At 45.2% G+C, this 19,039-nt stretch overlaps 1 protein-coding gene across 10 annotated transcripts in view; it reads right to left on the reverse strand.

Annotated features, from left to right (window-relative positions):
- The window catches only part of GDPD5 (glycerophosphodiester phosphodiesterase domain containing 5), a 181,352-nt gene that overhangs the window by 13,165 nt on the left and 149,148 nt on the right, over window positions 1-19,039 (reverse strand). For 7 of the 10 annotated variants that reach the window (XM_043992786.1, XM_043992787.1, XM_043992788.1 and 4 more), the window contains 8 exons: window positions 18,862-18,944; window positions 16,130-16,280; window positions 12,118-12,336; window positions 11,364-11,521; window positions 10,897-11,044; window positions 7,154-7,236; window positions 4,780-4,794; window positions 395-507 (listed from right to left, as the gene is read on the reverse strand). In XM_043992786.1, the coding sequence (XP_043848721.1) occupies window positions 395-507; window positions 4,780-4,794; window positions 7,154-7,236; window positions 10,897-11,044; window positions 11,364-11,521; window positions 12,118-12,336; window positions 16,130-16,280; window positions 18,862-18,944 (970 nt within the window). The remainder of the gene's footprint in view (window positions 1-394; window positions 508-4,779; window positions 4,795-7,153; window positions 7,237-10,896; window positions 11,045-11,363; window positions 11,522-12,117; window positions 12,337-16,129; window positions 16,281-18,861; window positions 18,945-19,039) is intronic. The other 3 variants (XM_043992791.1, XM_043992793.1, XM_043992795.1) reach the window with 1 other exon arrangement.

Below are 19,039 nucleotides of genomic sequence, written 5' to 3' on the forward strand. Positions count from 1 at the left end.
AGAAAGCTGGGCATACACACATACACACTGCTACAATGGGCCTTCTCCATGGCAGAGCCCAATGGCTGGAGCTAAAGAGGCCTTCTTTAGGGTAGGCATTTTTAACCTGGGGTCTGTGGCCTTTAAAAAAAGTTCTCATTAACTATTTCAATACAGTTTCCTTTGCAATGTTATAGCTTTTATTTTATGCATTTAAAAACACAATTCTGAGAAAGGGTCTGTGGGTCACACCAGATTGCCAAAGGGGTCTGTTACACAAAAAAGGTTAAAACCCCCCAATTTAAGGGATGCCCTCTCCCAGGACAGCTGGGACCTACTTCCCTTTCCCACCCCTATCTTTATCTTTCCCAGATCCCTCCCAGTACCAGTTCAGAGTGCAGATCCTGTGGCTCACCTGAAAAGATCAACTTCTCTTTCATGATCTTGACATCGCGGCTGGTCCTACGTACAGCTGCACTGAGCATGATCTGTTCTGGGTTGTAGGTCCTGATGCTGCCTAATCGCCACCTATGGATGGGAAGAATACTGAGGGTCAGGCCCTACTGCTTTGGGTGGCCTGGACCTGAGCCCTGAGCCGGCTGGCCCTGCCTACATGGGAAGAGCCAGTTAGGGTCAGGTTCAGGAAGCCTGATCACAGGACTGAGCATCTGGGTCTCAGGCCTTGCTGTTTCCTCCTTTTCCAAGAAAGAGACCCCAAGCTACAGTGGTCCCTCTGGAGGAGAGTATTTCAGAAAGCAGGGGGAACTAAGAGTCATAGATCATGCTTTGTCAGTTAGAAAGCACACAGAATGCAGAGCCGGGAGGGCCCTGAGGGGCCTTCATCTGGTCCAGAGAAACTTAGGTTCAGAAAGGGCCTTGACCAAGGTCATGGAGTAACACAGTCCAGTCTAGAGCCTAAACATATTGTTCCCTAGGTCAAAGCTCTTTCCAGCATATATCTTGCTGTAGTGGTCTAATTTAATAGAAGCACTATTTGCAAAGAGTCTATAATCATAGAGTCCTGGTATTAGAAGGTCCTGTTATAACAGAGATCACTACTATAGTGGCCTGTTATAATAGGGGCCTAACATAAGAAATGCTAGCTGTTAAGAAGGACCTGTTAGATATTTGAAACGTATACCATGAGAGGGGCCTGCTATAACAGATCACTATTATAGTTGCCTGCAATGATAGGAGCCTCATATAAAGGGTCTGCTATTACAGAAATCTGTATTATGATGATGTCCTACCATAGGAGTCACTATTACAGAGGCGTCAGCTAGGACAGAAGCGCTTTTGTATATGAGGTGTACTACCTAAAGGATCTGTTTTAACACAAGTCTTTATTAGAGGGGGATTTATTACAACTGTGATCATTGCAGACTGGAAGGCATTGCCGACAACAGATCTGCTGTAGCTAAGATCTAGTGTAACAATTATCAACCAGAAACAAGGCCCTTTTGTAACTGTGATCTGGTCTATGAGGTCTCTGATCTATTGGATATTTGCTGTCTAGCAGGTATGCACCAGGGATCTGCTCTAACAGGTGTGCTATTAGGAGAGCCTGGAGGACTCTGTGGCAGGGAATTGGCCATAATGGGAGTCTGCTAAGACAGCTCTGTTTTAACAGGGTCTATACTATATGGGGTCTGCTATAAGAAGGGCCTGCTAAAAGAAGGGCCTACTGTAACAAAAAGCAACCATCAGAGGGAATCTACTTGACTGTGCAGGGCTACTATTGAACAAGTTTGCTAGAATAAGGCTTAGATGTAAGAGAGGCTTCCTGGTTTCATAAAGGCTTGTTATACCAGGAGTTTACTACAACAGGAGTCAATATGATAACAGCTTTGGGAGGGGGCAAAGGGGGATCTGGGCTATTGTAACAAGGAGTCTGCTAGAACAGGGCTCTACAGTAACAGGGGTGGGGAGGGGAGGTCTGATATAATCTACTTTTTTTTTTTTTTTAGTGAGGCAGTTGGGGTTAAGTGACTTGCCCAGGGTCACACAGCTAGCAAGTGTTAAGTGTCTGAGGCCGGATTTGAACTCAGGTACTCCTGACTCCAAGGCCAGTGCTCTATCCACTGCACCATCTAGCTGCCCCTATAATCTACTTTTAATGGTTAGGAAAGAAGAAACCAAGGGATAGAGTTGGACGGTCCGGTGGGGGGAGGGGGCAAGGAGAAAGGTTTTTTTCTGGATTGATCCCCATGAGCACAATGAGCAGAAGAATGAAAGGAGACTGCAGCTTGTCACCAGGGAGGCAACGCTCCCCTCCCTCTCTTTTACCCACAGTCCTAAAGCAATGCAACAGGCCCAAACTATTCTTAAAGGGGCTCTAAAGCCTGGAGCATTAAATCAGCCGTGCTTCCTCTGATGGCTAAGGGAAACCAACTAAGCAAGGACTAAGAGGTGGTGGAGAAACAGCTTTAAGGGGAGGCTGGGGAGGGAGGGTATCAAGAGGGGGAACTTATGAGTAAGGGAGAGAGAAAGGGAAGGAAGCAAATGATCAATGATGCCTTTAATTCCATACTTTGCGGGGGATAAGGAGGAGGGAAGACTGTCATAGGGACACAGAGAATACTAGGGTTCTTCTCCCAGTCAATAGCTTACTCCAGGGAGTAGGGATAGGCTCCCCTCCCGTGCAAAAATCAATGGGGTCATTTTATAAATTAATAATCCACAAAAATGGGTAGAAGGCTAGTTCTGGCTAAAAATTAGGAATAAATTTATGGGGGTATTGCCAAGAACATCTAGGTGGGCTGCATCTCAAATGATCCCTGCCCCCCAATATGAAAATTGGGTTTGACACCCAAAACAAATGAGAGGAACAATACTTTACAAAAGCAATTCTTCCTCTTATCAACTAGGATTTCCTTTACATATCAGCTTCTCCAACATATGTTTAAAAGAAGGTTCTATTAATACAAATTTGAAGTTTCCAGACAAAGATCTACTAGCATAAAAAAAGGCCCATCTGGCATAGCCACAGTTTGGGGTAGAGCCTTCCCTCTGAGGACAGAGGAATCAAGGTGGGGCTTGGACAACATTATAAAAGATGGAGGCCAGATGTCAGGAAGCATTTCCTGCTGGGAAGGGGTGCTGGACAGTGAATTGGGAAGGAATAGGAAAAAGGGCAGGAGGACCCTTTAGCTGTGCCAACCCAGCCACACACTCCTGAAATACCAGAGGTAGAAGGCATCTGTGAGATCACTCAATGCGATCTCCTCATTTGGCAGATGGGCAAACTGAGGCCCAGGGAGGGAAATGACTTGCCCATGGTCACACAGCAAGTTAGTGGGAGAGCTGGGATCAGAACCCAAAGTCTAGCCAAAAGAGGAGGTAGGGTTAAGGAGGATTGGGGGTGGGGGTGGGAGAAGAATTTTGCAAACTGTTCATTTTATAATTGGGACACTGAAGGTGGGAGAATTATGAGGACAGGATGGGCAGAGGGAAAGAGAGAGGGAGAAACCCATGATTATGGAGAGATAGAGAAGCAGAGAAAATTGCAAGCAGAAACTATTGTACATCAGGAGTGGGGGAGACAGAGAGAAGTGGGGGGGAAGGTGAGGAGAAGGAGAAATGGAGAGAGAGGGATAGGAGAAAGGAGAAGAGGGAGAAAGAGAGGAGGAAGGAGAGAGAGAGAGAAAGGAGAAAGAGGGAGGAGAGAAGGAGGGAAAAGGAGAGGGAGACAGGGAGAGACTGAGCAATGTGTCCAGGGCATTTCCAGAATTGTGCTAGAAGTGAGCTAAGTGCAATGCAGACACCAGCACTGTAGCAAGTCCGGTCTGGGAATAAGATTGGCAATTAGCAGCTATGCTTTCAGCCCTACAGAGCTTCAGAGCACCCCTGCCGTGCAGCAGAGCCCATATGCTCTGGATGGCTAGACCATGGAGCTCACTGCTCCCTCCCTTTAGGCCCAGGAAAGAGCCTAAGGTAGTGGCTCTTAACCAGGGGTCTGGGAACTTTAAAAAAACAAATATTTTGGAACTGTATTTCAATGTAATTGGTTTCCTTTGCAATCCTGTGTATTTTATTCTGTGCAATTAAACATGTGGTTCTGAGAAGGGGTCCGTAGGCCTCCCCAGACTGCCCAAAGGGGTCCAGGACACAGAAATGATGAAGAACCCCTGAAAGGGGAGCGGGGAGCAGCCTGAGGCAGCCTCCTCTGTCGGGCTCTAAAGGACGCCTGTACATAGCAGTGGCTTTTCGTTTTTTTATCCTCTTCCCGGCCAGGCCCCTGTCCTTATCCTCTCCGTAGCCCCCCATCCTTGCTGAGGGCAGTTCTCCTATCCAAGGGGGATATGGGGCAGAAAGGAGGAGGCAGAAGGGATGGAGGAAAGAGTTCCCGGAGAAGGTGGGGAGGGGAGGGAGCAGAGAAAGTCTAGACTCCCAGAACTAGAAGGGTAACCTTATGAAACCATTTAGTCCAACCTCCTGATTTTACATGGGGAAGATGAAGATGCCCAAGACAAGAAGTGAGCTGTCCAAGATCACGCAAGTCATGGACTGACAAAGTTTCTAGGGCTCTTTCTATCACACCAGGACAGAAAGAGAAGGAAAAGGGAACAGTGTACGGGAAGGAGTAGTGATAAAGATAGAGGGAGAAGGGGGGCAGGAGGAAAAGGTAAGAAAGGAAGAAGGAATAGGAGAGGAGCAGAGGTAGAGAGGAGGGAATCGAGAGCAAGGTGGGCAAAATGAAGGAGGAAGGAAAAGAGATAAGGGCATGAGGGATGGGCAGGGCAGAGGATAAGTAGGGAGAGGGTGAAATAGGGGAGGAAAGAAAGGCATCAGCAGAATTACCTGATTAAGTGATAGCTGAGAGAGGCCCGAGTGCAGCAGAAGAGAAGAGAGGAGGGACAGGTACAACAGTCAGAGAAGTCAGGGGATGTGGGGGCCCACGCCGCCGGCCAGGCCTGCTCCAGCCCTGTGCCTACGAGGGCCTTCTTCCCCCGCTCCACCCAGTGGGCTCTTTGCTCTCTCCCTGGCCAGGCTCCATCTCCCCAGGGCCTCCTGTCCCTCCCTGGGGCACAGTCCAGAGGGAGGTGCACCCCTGAGCTTCTTGTCCAGTGTGGGGAAAAGATGGCCTTTTATGAGGCGGGGGGAGTCAGCATCTATCTCCCCATCTCCCCCTGACATCCTCTGGGCCAAGGATGGGATGGGGTGAAAAGAACCTCGAGAGAGGACCAGGAGAGTAGGGGGCCTTGCAACCCACTCACAGTGGGGTCTGGCTCAGGTTACTTCCCCACTTGACAAAAGTACTAATCCCTGTGCTGTCACCTCCTCACCGGTGTCAGGAGGAGCACATGGGATAATAGATGGGGAAAGCAGCACCTACAATCCTCTGGTCAAGGGCAACCATGATGATGTAATAATGTTAATAACAATGATGATAATAACGCTGAGAACCATAATAATAACACTGATGATAATGATGACAACAACAATGATAATTAATAATAATAATAACAGCTAACATTTATATTATGCTTACTATGTGCCGGGGACTGTGCTAAGCACTTTAAAATGATTATCTCACTTGATCCTCACAACCACCTTGGGAGGTAGGTGCTGTGATTATTTCCATTTTACAGATGAGGAACTTGAGGCAGGCAGAGGTGAAGTGACTCATCAACGTTTTTGCAAATGAGTCTCTGCAGCTGAAGACACATTCCCAGTCACAAGAGCTGAATGAAAGGTTGGGAATTTAGGATCCCCCTTTGAAATGAAAAGTGTCACATGCAACCTTAAAGGCTTCCTTTGAACAAGTAGTCTCTCAGGGATACATTCAAATTGCAGAACTGTTCCTCAGAAAATTTAACTGCACAGATAACGCTGCTCCCCCCAGTGAAATATGAACTTCTCAATGGCAAAGACGGTCTCACTCTTGTGTTTGTGTCTCCATCATCTGGCATAGTGCCTGGCACATAGTAGACATTTAATAGACAAGATAAAATGTTCTGAAGACAGAGAAGGGCCTTGTAAATAGTAAAAGGCTTCAAGAATGGTCATGTATCTTATACACGATAAATCACCTTAAGTTTATAAAGGACATTATAAACTGTTAAACCCCTATTGGGAATTATAAGCAGTCATAATAGCTAATATTTCTATGGCGGTTTAAGGTGCATAAAACCATGCCGCCCGTCTGTTTCATTTGAGCCTCACCACACTCTTGGGAGGCACACACTTTAGGCAGGATTACCCCCTATCCACTTGTGTTAGGGGCAGGATGCCGACCTGGGTTTTCCTTGCTCCCAAGTCCATTATAAGACACTCCCTTCTTAAGAGCTCCCTCTGGGTTACAAAGAGCTTTTAGTATAAAAGGAGTTTTACAAACTGAGGCACAGGTAGAAACGCTGGGATTCTTTATCGATTAAGTGCCCAGGTTCTCTCAAGTGTCCTATCACACTTGCCTCTGGGAGGAAGGCTGGACAAGGACCCACAGGACAGTTTTGTAGAAGAGGGAAATTGATGCTCAGAGATGGTCACATGGTAAGAGAGTAACAACTAGGATTTTATTTTTTCTTAAAATTTTTTTTTCCTTTCCCCAATTGCATGTAAGAACAATTTGGGATTTGAAACCTGATTTTATCCTGATGCTCAGCCCACTAATCTTGCCAGAGTCAAGGCACAACTGGTGCCGATCCTTTTGACTCTGGGTTTGTGCTCCTCTACATTGAGTTTGGCTCTGAGGTTTCAGCCCCTGGCCAAAGGGGAGAAGGAGAAAACTCTGGGGCTTAAAGGATTTAGAACTGGAACAAGCACTAGAGAATTATCTAGATCAGGAGGTACTGAAGACCTAATGCTTACCCAACCAGATTACTATGTAACTGGGAAAAGTTTAACAAAATAAATAAAAATACAATGCAATATGATGTTAGTTTGTGGTTTTCTAAATCAATATAAACATGTTTCTATTTGAGTTTGTCACCTCTGATCTGGACCAATCTCATTTTAAAAAGGAGAAGCTAAAGTCTTAGACAAAATATATGATTGGTCCAAGCTCCTTTAAGTAACCCCAGTGGGCACAAAAGGTATAGCTGTAAGGACCTTGGGATAAGGCCCCTGGACCACAAGGAGCCTGGGGAAAGAGGTTGAGGGTTATGGCTGATCCTGGCCTGGCAGGAACTGGGGCCGGGGATAAGGCTGCGGGAGGGCAGCAGACAGTACTCACTTCTGAAATACGAAAATGCCCACGATGAGTGTGAAGGAGACGAGGTCAGCTGTGATCCAGATGAGACAGTATTCGTCCGGGGCCTGGAAAACAGTCAGATACCCAAAGGACTCAGTGGTCAGAATGAGACTCAAGCAGGAGCAACCTCACAGTCCTTCCTCAGAGGGGTCCCTGGGCCTCCATCTCAGGATGGGTAAATGCCCAGAGACATCAGAGGGACATGTGTGCCTGGATGTAGGGTCTGCCTGCCGTGAGTTTCCATTCAATTCAATTCAATAAACATTTTATCGAGCGCCTACTATATGCTAAGTGCTGGGAATACAAAAAAGCAAAAGACGGTCCCTGCCCTCAAGAAGCTTACAATCTAATGGGAGAGGTAACATGCAAACGAAGCAAGTTATATATAGGATAAATGGGAAATAATTTAAAGATGGAAGGCACTAGAATTAATAGGGGTTGTAGAAGGCTTCCTGTAGGAGGTGAGATTTTAGTTGGGACTTAAAGGAAGCAAGGAAGAAGTTGGAGAGGATGAGGGAGAGTGCTGAAGGTAATGGGGGACAGCCAGAGGAAATGCCCAGAGAGATAGAGTGTCTTGTTTATTGAATAGCCAGGAGGCTACTGTCACTGAATTGAACTATGTGTTGGGTGGGAAGGTGTAAGACTGGAAAGGTAGGGGGGACCTAGGTTATGAAGGGCTTTGAACCTCTGTTCTGACACATACTGGCTGGGTAATCCTGGAGAAGTCACTTTAAACTCCCTGAGCCCTCAGTTTCCTCATTTGTAAAAATGAGCTTAATAACACTTCATTCCCTATTTCATAAGGTTGTTGGTAGGCAGGAATCATGCTTGGTAAACCATAAATGTTATAAACATGAGAGATACCAACATAGGGACTTCTCAACTTAGCATCTGTGAACTTAAAAAAACCCCAACAACCCACAACTGTTTTGATGACTATTACTATATAATTGGTTTCCTTTGTAATTCTCTGCAGTTTCTGCATTTAAAGTCGTGATTCTGAGAAGGGGCCTACAGGTTCCACCAGCCTGCTTGCTTTATACACACTGGATTAATAGGTGAATTTTATCCAGCGTTTTAAGGTCTGTGAACTTTTTAATGTACATTAAGTCACTTCATCCTTACAACAACCTTGTGAAATAGGGATTATCTATCTCCCTTTACAGATCACAAGATCAAAGATTTAGAGTTGGAAAGGACCTTATAGAATCCAACACCCTATTTCTAGAGATGAGGAAATTGAGGCACAGAACCGGTAAAGTGACTTGTCCAGGGTCACACGGCTAGTAAGTATCTGAGGCAGAATTCAAATACAGGTCTTCCTGACTCAAAGTCAAGTCCTCTATTTACTTATATCATTGCCCAGAATCACACAGACAGTAAGTATCTGGGGAATAAATTGAACCCATCTCTCCTTCACTCCAAATGAAATGTTCTGTTCACTAAACCACTGCACAGGATTATACAGCTAGCAAACATCTGAATCAGGATTTGAACTCAGGTCTTCTTGACTTCCAGTCCAGCACTTTATCTACTACTTCACACTCATCCTCCTTCTTATCCTCATAATGGCAGTGCAGTTTAGCCAAATGCAGGCAGTCTGGAATTATCTCACATCCTAGACTTGAAAAGAACCCTCAATTCAAGTCAATGTTATACCCTGATTCTTGGTTTTGGTTTTTTGGTGTTTTTTTTTTTTTTTGGTGAGGCAATTGGGGTTAAGTGACTTGCCCAGGGTCACACAGCCAGTAAGTGTTAAGTGTCTGAGGCCAGATTTGAACTCAGGTACTCCTGACTCCAGGGCCAGTGCTCTATCCACTGCACCACCTAGCTGCCCCATACCCTTATTCTTGAGGACTTCAAATGGAAGGTAGGCACGGGGAGGATGAAAAGAAGTATATAGGAGAATAGAGTTTGGTTTTAAGACATGAAAAAGGCCAAAGGTGTATAGACCCCTCAGAAACATATGTTCTTCAGGAGTTGGAGGGCACTGGATACTGTAAGCACTGTACAAAATACCGGAAAAAAAAAAAAAAGCAATTGGTTATATCCAATTTTATTGGTTATTGATGTGGGAGTCATATCAACAAAGGTCAAAGCAATATCCAATTTGAAGAAACATTAATAAAGATAAAAAGCCGCACGTATAACTGCAATAGCTTGAACCTAACTGACCTAGAAGCCACTGATGCTGGAAAACGGGAAATTAAGAGTCAAAGACAGGGGGGCAGCTAGGTGGCACAGTGGATAAAGCATCAGCCTTGGATTCAGGAGTACCCGAGTTCAACTCCGGCCTCAGACACTTGATACTTACTAGCTGTGTGACCCTGGGCAAGTCACTTAACCCCCTTTTGCCCCGCAAAAACCAAAACCAAAAAAGAAAAAAAAAAGTCAAAGACATTGACCCTGATTATGATCATTTCATGCAAGAGCTGAACCAGAGCAACAAGGAAGCCAAATGGGCCCAGAAACCACCTTGGCCAGACAATGATTGACTATTTTGCTAAGCAGAGAGGGATGGCAGCCAAGGGTAACACCATTTTCTCATCTGCAAAATACTGGAGAGGAGATGGGTGAATGATTGAACGCCTCAAAAACAAAAAAAAGTAAAAAGTGGTAATATGTATCATTCAAAGACCATTTATAGATGAAAATAGAGGACAACAGAGAGAAAAAGAAATCTATTTGTTAAGGCTTCTATAAGGAGCTGTTCTCATTAATCAATGACAATGGGAGCCTCCACGTTTGGACCCAAAGACTTCATGTGAAAAAGTCCATCGCTTATAGTGTATAATAAGGGAGTTGGATTACATGGCCTCTAAGGGTACTTAATCTATTTGTCATTAGACAAATCATTTTATCTCTCTGGGCCTCAGTTTCACTACCTATAAAATGGGAGGGCTGGATTAGATGGCCTCTAATGTCTAATGACCTTCTGGTTCTTTTATTAAGAAGCAACTTAGTGCAGTGGAAAGAATGTGGAGGGTCAGGAGACCAGGTTTTTACATCCTGGCTCTGGAAACCACTAACTGGGTGACCTTGGATAAAATTCCTCATCTGTCAAATGAGGATAATAACAGATACATCACTTCCCTTCTGGGTTTGTAAACCTTAATGCACTAGAGAAATGAGAATCATGATGAAGAAGAGGTTTGAGGACAGGGCCTCGGAAACAGGCCTCAGTCTATATGGACAGAGGGATAGGCAGACATTTGACACACAAGCTCCATGGATCACCTGACCTCTCCATCACATCCCTTCTGAATAAGTAAACATTTATTTCTTAGCTAATTTGTCACTTTCATCTACTCCATTCATATTTAATAATCTTTTTTTGTGTGTGTGTGAGGCAATTAGGGTTAAGTGACTTGCCCAAGGTCACACAGCTAGTAAGTGTCAAGGGTCTGAGGCCAGATTTGAACTCAGGTCCTCCTGAATCCAGGGCCAGTGCTCTATCCACTGCGCCACCTAGCTGCCCCTACTCCATTCATATTTAAAGTTATGAATTTGTGTTATCACAGATCTAGAAAAAAAAGATATTTTTAAACACCCACAGGGGAAGTAGAGAGAGAAAGGGGAATGGAGTCCCTTCCCTCAGTTTCAGTCTCCTCTGTTTATTAGACTGTAAGCTCCTCAGGGGACTGTCTTCAATTTTGTGTCAGTATCCTCAATAAATGTCTTGTAATTGATTCTCTGTCAGCTGTGCTGGGGCGTGCCAGGCTTACCATGATCCAGACAGGGGAAGGCACCTTGGACAGGGTGTGAGAGTTGTCAGATGTGACGGACTGGACACCTGAGCACCACAGAAGGGAGAAGAGCCACGGCTCATTGACTGTGTAGAGGTTCACACTCAGGTTCCATGCAGAGCAGTCCCTAGCACATGGAACAGAGAAGAGGGAGAAAGGGAGACATGAGCCCCTTTGAAGTCTGACCTCCCAGTCTGAGCCAGAAGGATTCTCCGGGGAGCGGTGTGTGTATATGTGAGCTAGCAACAGAGTGGGGACTCAAGTTTAATTCCTAACTCGTCATCCCATATTTCTTTCTATTACGTCATGGCCTCGGGATGCCCTTTCTCCCTCACTAAACCAGAAGCTTCTAGGGATACAATGATGAAGTCATGAGCTTCCCCCCTCGGTCTGGGGACTCCCTGGAGCCAGGGGGAGGGGGAAAGGGAAGGAAGGCGTGCCCATACCTGATGTCCTGGCTGGAGACCTGAGTGTAGCGTAAGTTCAGTTTCTGAATGTGCCCACGTCGCAGACTAGCAACTGGCTCTTTGACGTCTGAGGTCTGCTGGAAGCCCGGGGCTACTTTCTGTACCAATGGCCTTTGTCTGCTGGGCAGCCACATAACCTGGGATGTAGTAGGGTTGGGGTGGGGGAAGAGGAACAAAGGAACTGAGGTCAAGGCTCAGTCTCAGAGTAGGAGGAGGGCTCAATCAGTCAGGTTCTTCCCAATCTCTACCTTAATACAAGGAGCCAGGAAGGTCTAGCAGCTCAGGCCATGGGAGAAACTGGGGGTGGGTGGGTGGGGTGGTCTTTAGTTGGAATCTCTTCCCTCTCATCTCCTGAGATCCAGGAGGAAGGGTACATGGAAAATGGATGGATAACTCTAATATAAGACAGAATGTGGTTAGTGAATGGTAGAGTTCAAACAGAGAAGGGCTGATGAGATTCAAAGATGGAGGGAACACTTCTAGCCAGGATTCAGGGAAGGCTTCCTGATACTGAAGCTGGGACCTGAAGGAAGAGGAGGTTGTCAGTGGGTAAGGAGACCATTCCAAACATGAAGGAGAGCGTGAGCCACAGCAGAAGTAGGAGAGGGTTTGTATTTTCTCTCCTCACCAGACTGAAAGACAGCCAAATGGTCCATGAGTTTATGGGTCAGGCTTATTGAAGATGGAGCTATGGATGCCCATTTGATTTCTCAAGGGGCCACGGAGGGCTTACCAGGTGTTGTGGGTGGCCAGAGTGGAGGATGGCATCCAGGGTGATGTTGAAGAAGGTGCTCCTGTAGGGGTGGTCATGGGGTGGGTCCCAAAGGTTGAGTAGCAGAGTCATGTTCCCTTTGGCCAGCTCCAAGAGGTCAGTCAATTTGCAGATGGATTGGTTCTGTGCTTCCCTGTAGTCGGAGGCTGACAGTGAGTTCACAGTCCAGAAGGGGTCCGTCTGTATGCAGAGAAGGTCTACAGGTCAGTCATGTCACATATCAGACTCGATACACAAGCTCTGTGGAGCACCTGACTTCTCCATCATGTCCCTTCTGAATGAATGAGCATTTGTCGATTAGCTAATTTGTTACTCTTGTTTAATCCATCACATTTAAAGTCATAAAAATTGGATTTATGTTTTCTTCCATTTGTGTCTCTAGTATTTTCCCCTCAAATTAGGGGTTTTTTGATTCCCCTTCCTCTTTCAAGTCAGGATTTTGTCCCTATGATTAGCTTTGCTTAATACAAACCCGTTATTATTGGTTCTCTTCCCCCTTTCCCTCTAATCCCTACTCCATGTTTGCTAACCCTTTAGTTCTGAAACTTTACTTAACGTATTTCTTTCTGGAAAAACCAGCAACAATGACATCTTAATTAAGCAGTTACCATATGTCAGGCACTTATCCATCAGTCAGTCAATAAACATTTAGTGCTAAGCTTCTGATCCAAGGTCAGGGGAAAAGGCTTAGCCTGGGGTTAAAAACCCCTCCAGGTTTACTTTGTCTGCTAAGGCAGGTGTTTTTATGCCTGGAACACCCCAGATCAAATCCTACCCCTTACATTAATTAAACCCTAACTACTTGAGTGTTCATTCATTTCCTTCTACTCCTGAAAATCCAGAGACCTCACAGAGGTTTACCTACTACCCATTCAATGACAGTGAACTCACTAAGTAAGTGCCTACCACATGCAGAGCACCCTGCGCTCCACACTATGTAAGTGACACAGCAGCCCTGCCCTCAAAGGGCTTACAGACTAACAGGGAGGTATATACCACATGCACAACATGTATATAACACAAAGCAGAATGTGTTAGGGCAAAGGGAGGATCCAGACAAAATGTTCTGGGGAAACTGAAGTTGAGGAAGAGTATATGTTCCTATGGGGGTGGGAGGGTTAGAGTTGAGGATAGTGAGGGATAGACTCAGGAAGAATCAAGGAAGACTTCCCAGAAGAGGTGGCATGTCCCATATTCTGCCATGTTTGTGCTGTCAACCTGGGCCAGACCATGAGTTTCCTGATGGCAAGAATGTCCCCCATCACCTTTATAGCCCAGGCCTCACAGCACTCAGGATTAGAATTCGAATTTTCCCAACTCCGAGTGTTTCTAATACAACACTTGGCTTATTCCTTCCTAACCTGGCCTGGGTCAGAACACTCTGTTCCCCGCTGATGAGCCTCTCTCCACACTTAGCCAGACTAGGCCTTGACTGACGGGACCAAGTCAGATAAAATGGTCCTGGGCACCAAGCAGTTGCTGCTTGATGTTTTTGCTCAAAGTTTCCAGGAGTCAAGTCACTTCAATGCCATTTGCCTCCATTTCCTCATCTACTAAAAAAATGGGGATAATAACAGCCCCCAGCCTTCAGGGTGCTTGTGAAGATAAAATAACATCTCTAAGGTACTTTGTAGTCTGTGGTAAAAAGTTTTAACAGTCAGTTAGATAATGGAGAGACGCCAGTTTTTTTTAGGACCACCCTTTTGGGGAGGAGACCAACGGCATGAGCTACGCACACCAGTCCGCCTGCGACGCAGGCCAGATTGCCTGCTGAGCACTCGACTTCCGGGGTGTGAGCTTAAAAGGCAAGGAGAGAACGGAAGTGGGGCCTTTTTTCCTGCTCCGCTGGTCTCCTGGCTGCGCTGCACAGACAGACGCGGACTGGAGTTTGACTCGGCCGGGCTCTCGGTTAACAGCACGCGCTTGACTCGGTCTCTCGCCCCAAAGGTGGCCTTGGGTTTTGGTGAGTTTTATACTGAATATAGACTAAGCCTAGACTTAAGACGATTTGTATTGTATTTCTACTTTCCTATCCTTCTAATCAACATCACCTTGTGACTACCATACAATAAAAGCTCTAACTAGAAAACCAGAAGCTTCTTCCATTTACTAGTCTGGGAGATAAATTAAGGGAAAGGTTAAGTAGGGTAGATTTATGATCTAATATCCAATTTTAATCTCACAAGTCCTTAAAGCATCATGTAAATGTTGGCTACCATCCCATATCATGACAGGGAATCAGAGACTTTAGTCCAGGTGTGGTTATTGGTTTGGACCAGACCTATGATTTCAAAGGCATAGGGAGGTCCCAGTAAGGAAACAATACGAATATTCATAAATAACAGTACTAATGAGCATTTATATAGTTCTTAAGGATTGCAAAGAGCTGTACCTACATCATCTCATTTGATTTCTCACAACAAATCTGGGAGGTAGGGGCTATCATTATCCCCATTTTACATCTGAGGAAACTGAGGCTGAGCAAAGTTAAGTGAGTTGCCAACATCACACAGCTACTAAGTGGCAGAGACTAGATTTGAACTCAGAACTCTCAGGCCCATTGCTCTGTCCACTGCGCCATCTATCCACCTACTAGGCAGATTGAGGAAAGTGCTCTCCAAATGCAGCTCAACATTTGCTCTGCAGGGTATAGTTTTAGAGAGCTGCCTGGGTGTGCAGAAGGCTTCAGTGACTTGTCCAAGAAGACAGAGCCAAGAGGTGTCAAAGGAGAGGCTTGAACTCAGGTCTTCCTGACTCCAAGGCCAGCTCTCTAGCTATGACACTATGCTGCCTCACAGGGGTATATTACACATGATGATAGAATTTATCTCATAGCTCTTCTATTATGCCTTATCAGGGGCTTTCTAAAACTTTGCAGTAAACTACAAGTTCTGGCTTTTAGAACAGGCCTTGTTGTTATTCGATTGCTTCAGTCATGTCCAATTCTTCGTGACCCCATTTGGGGTTTTCTTGGCAAAGATACTGGAATGGTTTGCCATTTCCTTCTCCAGCTCATTTGACAGATGAGGAAACTGAGGCAAACAGGGTTAAGTGACTTGCTCAGGGTCACACAGCTAGGAAGTGTCTGAGGCCAGATTTGAACTCAGGTCTTCCTGACTCCAGGCCTGGTGCTCTATCCACTATGCCAGCTATGTGCCAGTACATGCCCGGGACCTGTTAATGGCAATGTTGTGGGTCCTTGGGCATCTTGCTAACATGGGGAGATGTCATTCAATGATGAAGTCATCCTTAATTTCTTTACCTGTGATATGTGGATAATAATAGCACCCACATCACAGGGCTGTAGTTAGGCTCATACAAGTTTACACACATAAAGCACTTTGCAAACCTAAGAGTACTATAGAAATGCTTGATATTATTATTGTCGTCATTGTCATTGAAAAAGCTCAGAGGAGCTACAATTCTTATTGTTGGAGGGAAGACAACAGATAATGGCTCAGAGCTATTTTAAAATAAATACATACATTTTGTGACAAAATGTACATAAAATCTTTTGTCACCTGTTGAGTACCCAATATTGATGCTTGAGAACCAAAGCTTCGAGGCAGGGTCCTTCCCTCTCATTGGCTGGCTCCTCCCAGAACTTCCATTTAGGGATGGTGCCCAGGACAGCCAGCTCTTCATTTTCCCACCTGGCTCCTCTCCTCTGGATTTAGCTGTCCCCCTACCTCCCAGCTAGTTCCTTGGCACGCACGCACGTACGTGTACACACACACACACCCCTCTTTGCCCCCTTTCAGCTTCCTTCTATGTATTATCTTCCTCCAGTTGATTGTAAGCTCTTTGAGGGCAGGAACTACCTTTCTCTTTTTTTATCCTCAGTGTTTAGCACAGTGCCTGGTACATAGTAGGCATTTAATAAATATTTATTGACTTCCTGTTCTCTCCAGGGTCTGCTCTCTCCTTCACCCCCACCTCCCAGGCAGGTCCCACTGGACACAAGGTGACACACCTTGAGGAACCATTCTCCTGCGTTGAGTTGTTTCAGGTCAGTCCAGTTGAACATAGAGGCAGGCCGACGGGACAGCTCCGGGAGGGCTTCATCCACGTTGGTTGTACGGCGCAGGGTAGCATCATGCATGAGGAATGGAACGCCATCCAGGCTGCAGGGAGAGGGGCAGATCCCATTCAGTACATTGTCTTGGGCCTTGTCCCAGAGCTGGTGGAACTAGAGTCCACTGTGCCTCAGGGGATACCCAAAGGTAAGTGTAGTCTGAGGTGTGCATATTCTACCCTGCCCTGATCCCTTAAAGACAGCTCATTCTTGATTACTTGTATGGACTGCCTACCATCTACTCCCAAGCTATTCTTGTAGTCAAGATGGAGACATGTGACCCAGGTCAATGGAATCAAACTCAAATAGAAAGAGGGAAGCACAAAACCATATATAATGATCCCTTCTGGTGACATACTGACTTGAAAACCACATATTAATATTATCTAGGTTCTGTTGTATTTTTATTTATTATATTAAGTATTTCCAATCTGTTTTGGCCTTCACTGGGGAGTGTTGCGGCCATGTGTTTGACACCTCTGGATTAGATGATAATCAGAACTGGTCAGATGAACAGCTCCAAAAAAGTGGTCATTAATGGTTTTAGGCCAACTTGGGAGGAGGCTTGGACCTTGGCCCAGTGTTATTCAACATTTTATTCAATGAAATGAATGAAGGGTGGCATGCCATGCTTATCAAATTTGCAGATGGCATAAAGTTAGGAAGGAGGGAGAACCAACAAGTGGAATGAATCCGTATCCTAAGCCATCTCCATAGGCTGGAAAGTTGGGTCAAATTGAATAAGATTAAATGTATTAGGGATCCCTGTAAAAGTCTTATACTTGGGTTAAAAAAAATATCAACTTTACAAGTATAAGGTGGGGCAGGTATGGCTAGAAGGGAGGTGGTGATCCTGTGCCACTCTGCCATGGTTGGGCCATAGATGGAATATTGTGATCGGTTCTAGGTTCCATATTGAGCAAGGGCACTGACAAGCTAGACAGAAAATGTCTAGGGTTAGGGGAAGAATGACTAAGGGCCTCGAGTTTGTGCTATATGAGAATGAGGGAAAGGAATTGGGGATGTTTAGAGAAGCGCTAAGAAGAAGACTTTGGCATGGAGGGGTGTGTGTGTGTGTGAGAGATTGCTAATTTCAAATATCTGAAATGATGTTACTGGAACAGGGACTAGATTTGTTTAGCTCTAAAGGACAGAGCTAGGAACAATCGCTATAAATTACAGAGATGACTTTAGACTTGATATAAGGAAAAACTTCCCAACAATTGGAGCCATCCCAGGTGGGGATGAACTGCCTTGGGATTTGATGGGCTCCCCTTCAAGGCCACAGGTCTTCAAACAAAGGCTGGATAACCATTTGCCATAGAGGTTGTAAAGGGGATTAATGGTCAGGTATTAGTGAAACAGACGGCTATCGAGGCTCCTTCCAGCTCTGAGACGCTGTGATTATCTGCTTGGAGACTGATCTCTACCCATTTTCAATCATCTTTACATGTATTACTCACCACCCACTCTCAATTATCTGTTATACCTTAATTACTTCCCACTCTGGAATATCTATTATCAGTGCACTTATTAGTATATATATATATATATATATATATATATATATATATATATATACACACACACACACACACACACACACACACACAGACACACACACACTCACAAGTCTCTCTCTCTCTCTCTCTCTCTCTCTCTCTCTCTCTCTCTCTCTCTCTCTCTCTCTCTATATATATATATATATATATATATATATATATATATATACACACACTCATAAGTCTCCTCATGCAGCCCACCTTGGGGATTATTGGTGCCAGGAATCCTGGGCTGCATTTCTCTGGTTCTACGGGTCCTCTTGCCTGTGCCCTCCTACTCCCATTAACATGTGCTCAGAGAATGGAGGCCTGTCCCTCTAACACTCACAGTGAAGGTAGACTGGATCACCTCTCAGGCCTCTTTGAAATGGTTTAGGTCTGTCTGTGCCCAGCTCCTCCTGGGCCCAATCCAGAATCATTCTGTGTACCTGGACTTTGATTGGCACCTTTGTCAATGGGTTTTTCCATCCACCTCTCTCCTCTGTGTCCTGATAATTAGCTAAGGCCACGCCACCCCACTTCTGTCCTATGTACTGCCTCTCCAAACCCTCTGTTCCCTAGATGAATTGTTTTCAGATCCAGACATTCATAGAATCCCAAAGATGGGAGGGGCCTTACAATAATGAATGGTACAACAGAGAGCAGAATGGTAACAACGAAAGCAACCTTAAAACAGAGAATGTCAGAGCTGGAAGGGACCTGTGTGAGTGTATGTATGTGTGTTTGAGTATGTGTGAATTTGAGTGCATGTTCATGTGAATGTGTGCATGCACGTGTGTATATGTCTGTGATTGTATGCTCGTGTATGATGGGCTAGATAATCCCAATCTTAACTTTGTGACTTTGGCCAAGTCATTTCCTCTTTGTGGACTTTAGCAACGTTCATTGATAAAATGAGAAAGATGGGTTAGTTTATTTTAAAAAGTCCTCTCTGGCTCTAGTATCTTAAAATTCTAACCAGTGTTGACTCTAAAAGGAAATGTGATTTTGTGATTCTAGAAGTTGACCCAATCTGCAATCAGGTCACTCCAGGGAAGAAATGAAACAGCAGTCATCTGCTCCACTGACCTGATGGTCACATCAGCTTGGACCCCATAGAGCTTCTGCTCCCTAGCCTTCTGGAAGGACATCAATGTATGTTCTGGAGCCAGCTAGGAAGGAAGACACAAGAAGAGAATAAGGCCAGCCCCTGACTTCTGGGTCTCAAGGTAGCCCTTGTTATTCTTCTAGAACATCCCCAAGAATT

This window comes from Dromiciops gliroides, chromosome 3 (genome assembly GCF_019393635.1).
Source record: "Dromiciops gliroides isolate mDroGli1 chromosome 3, mDroGli1.pri, whole genome shotgun sequence".
NCBI classification, from domain to species: domain Eukaryota; kingdom Metazoa; phylum Chordata; class Mammalia; order Microbiotheria; family Microbiotheriidae; genus Dromiciops; species Dromiciops gliroides.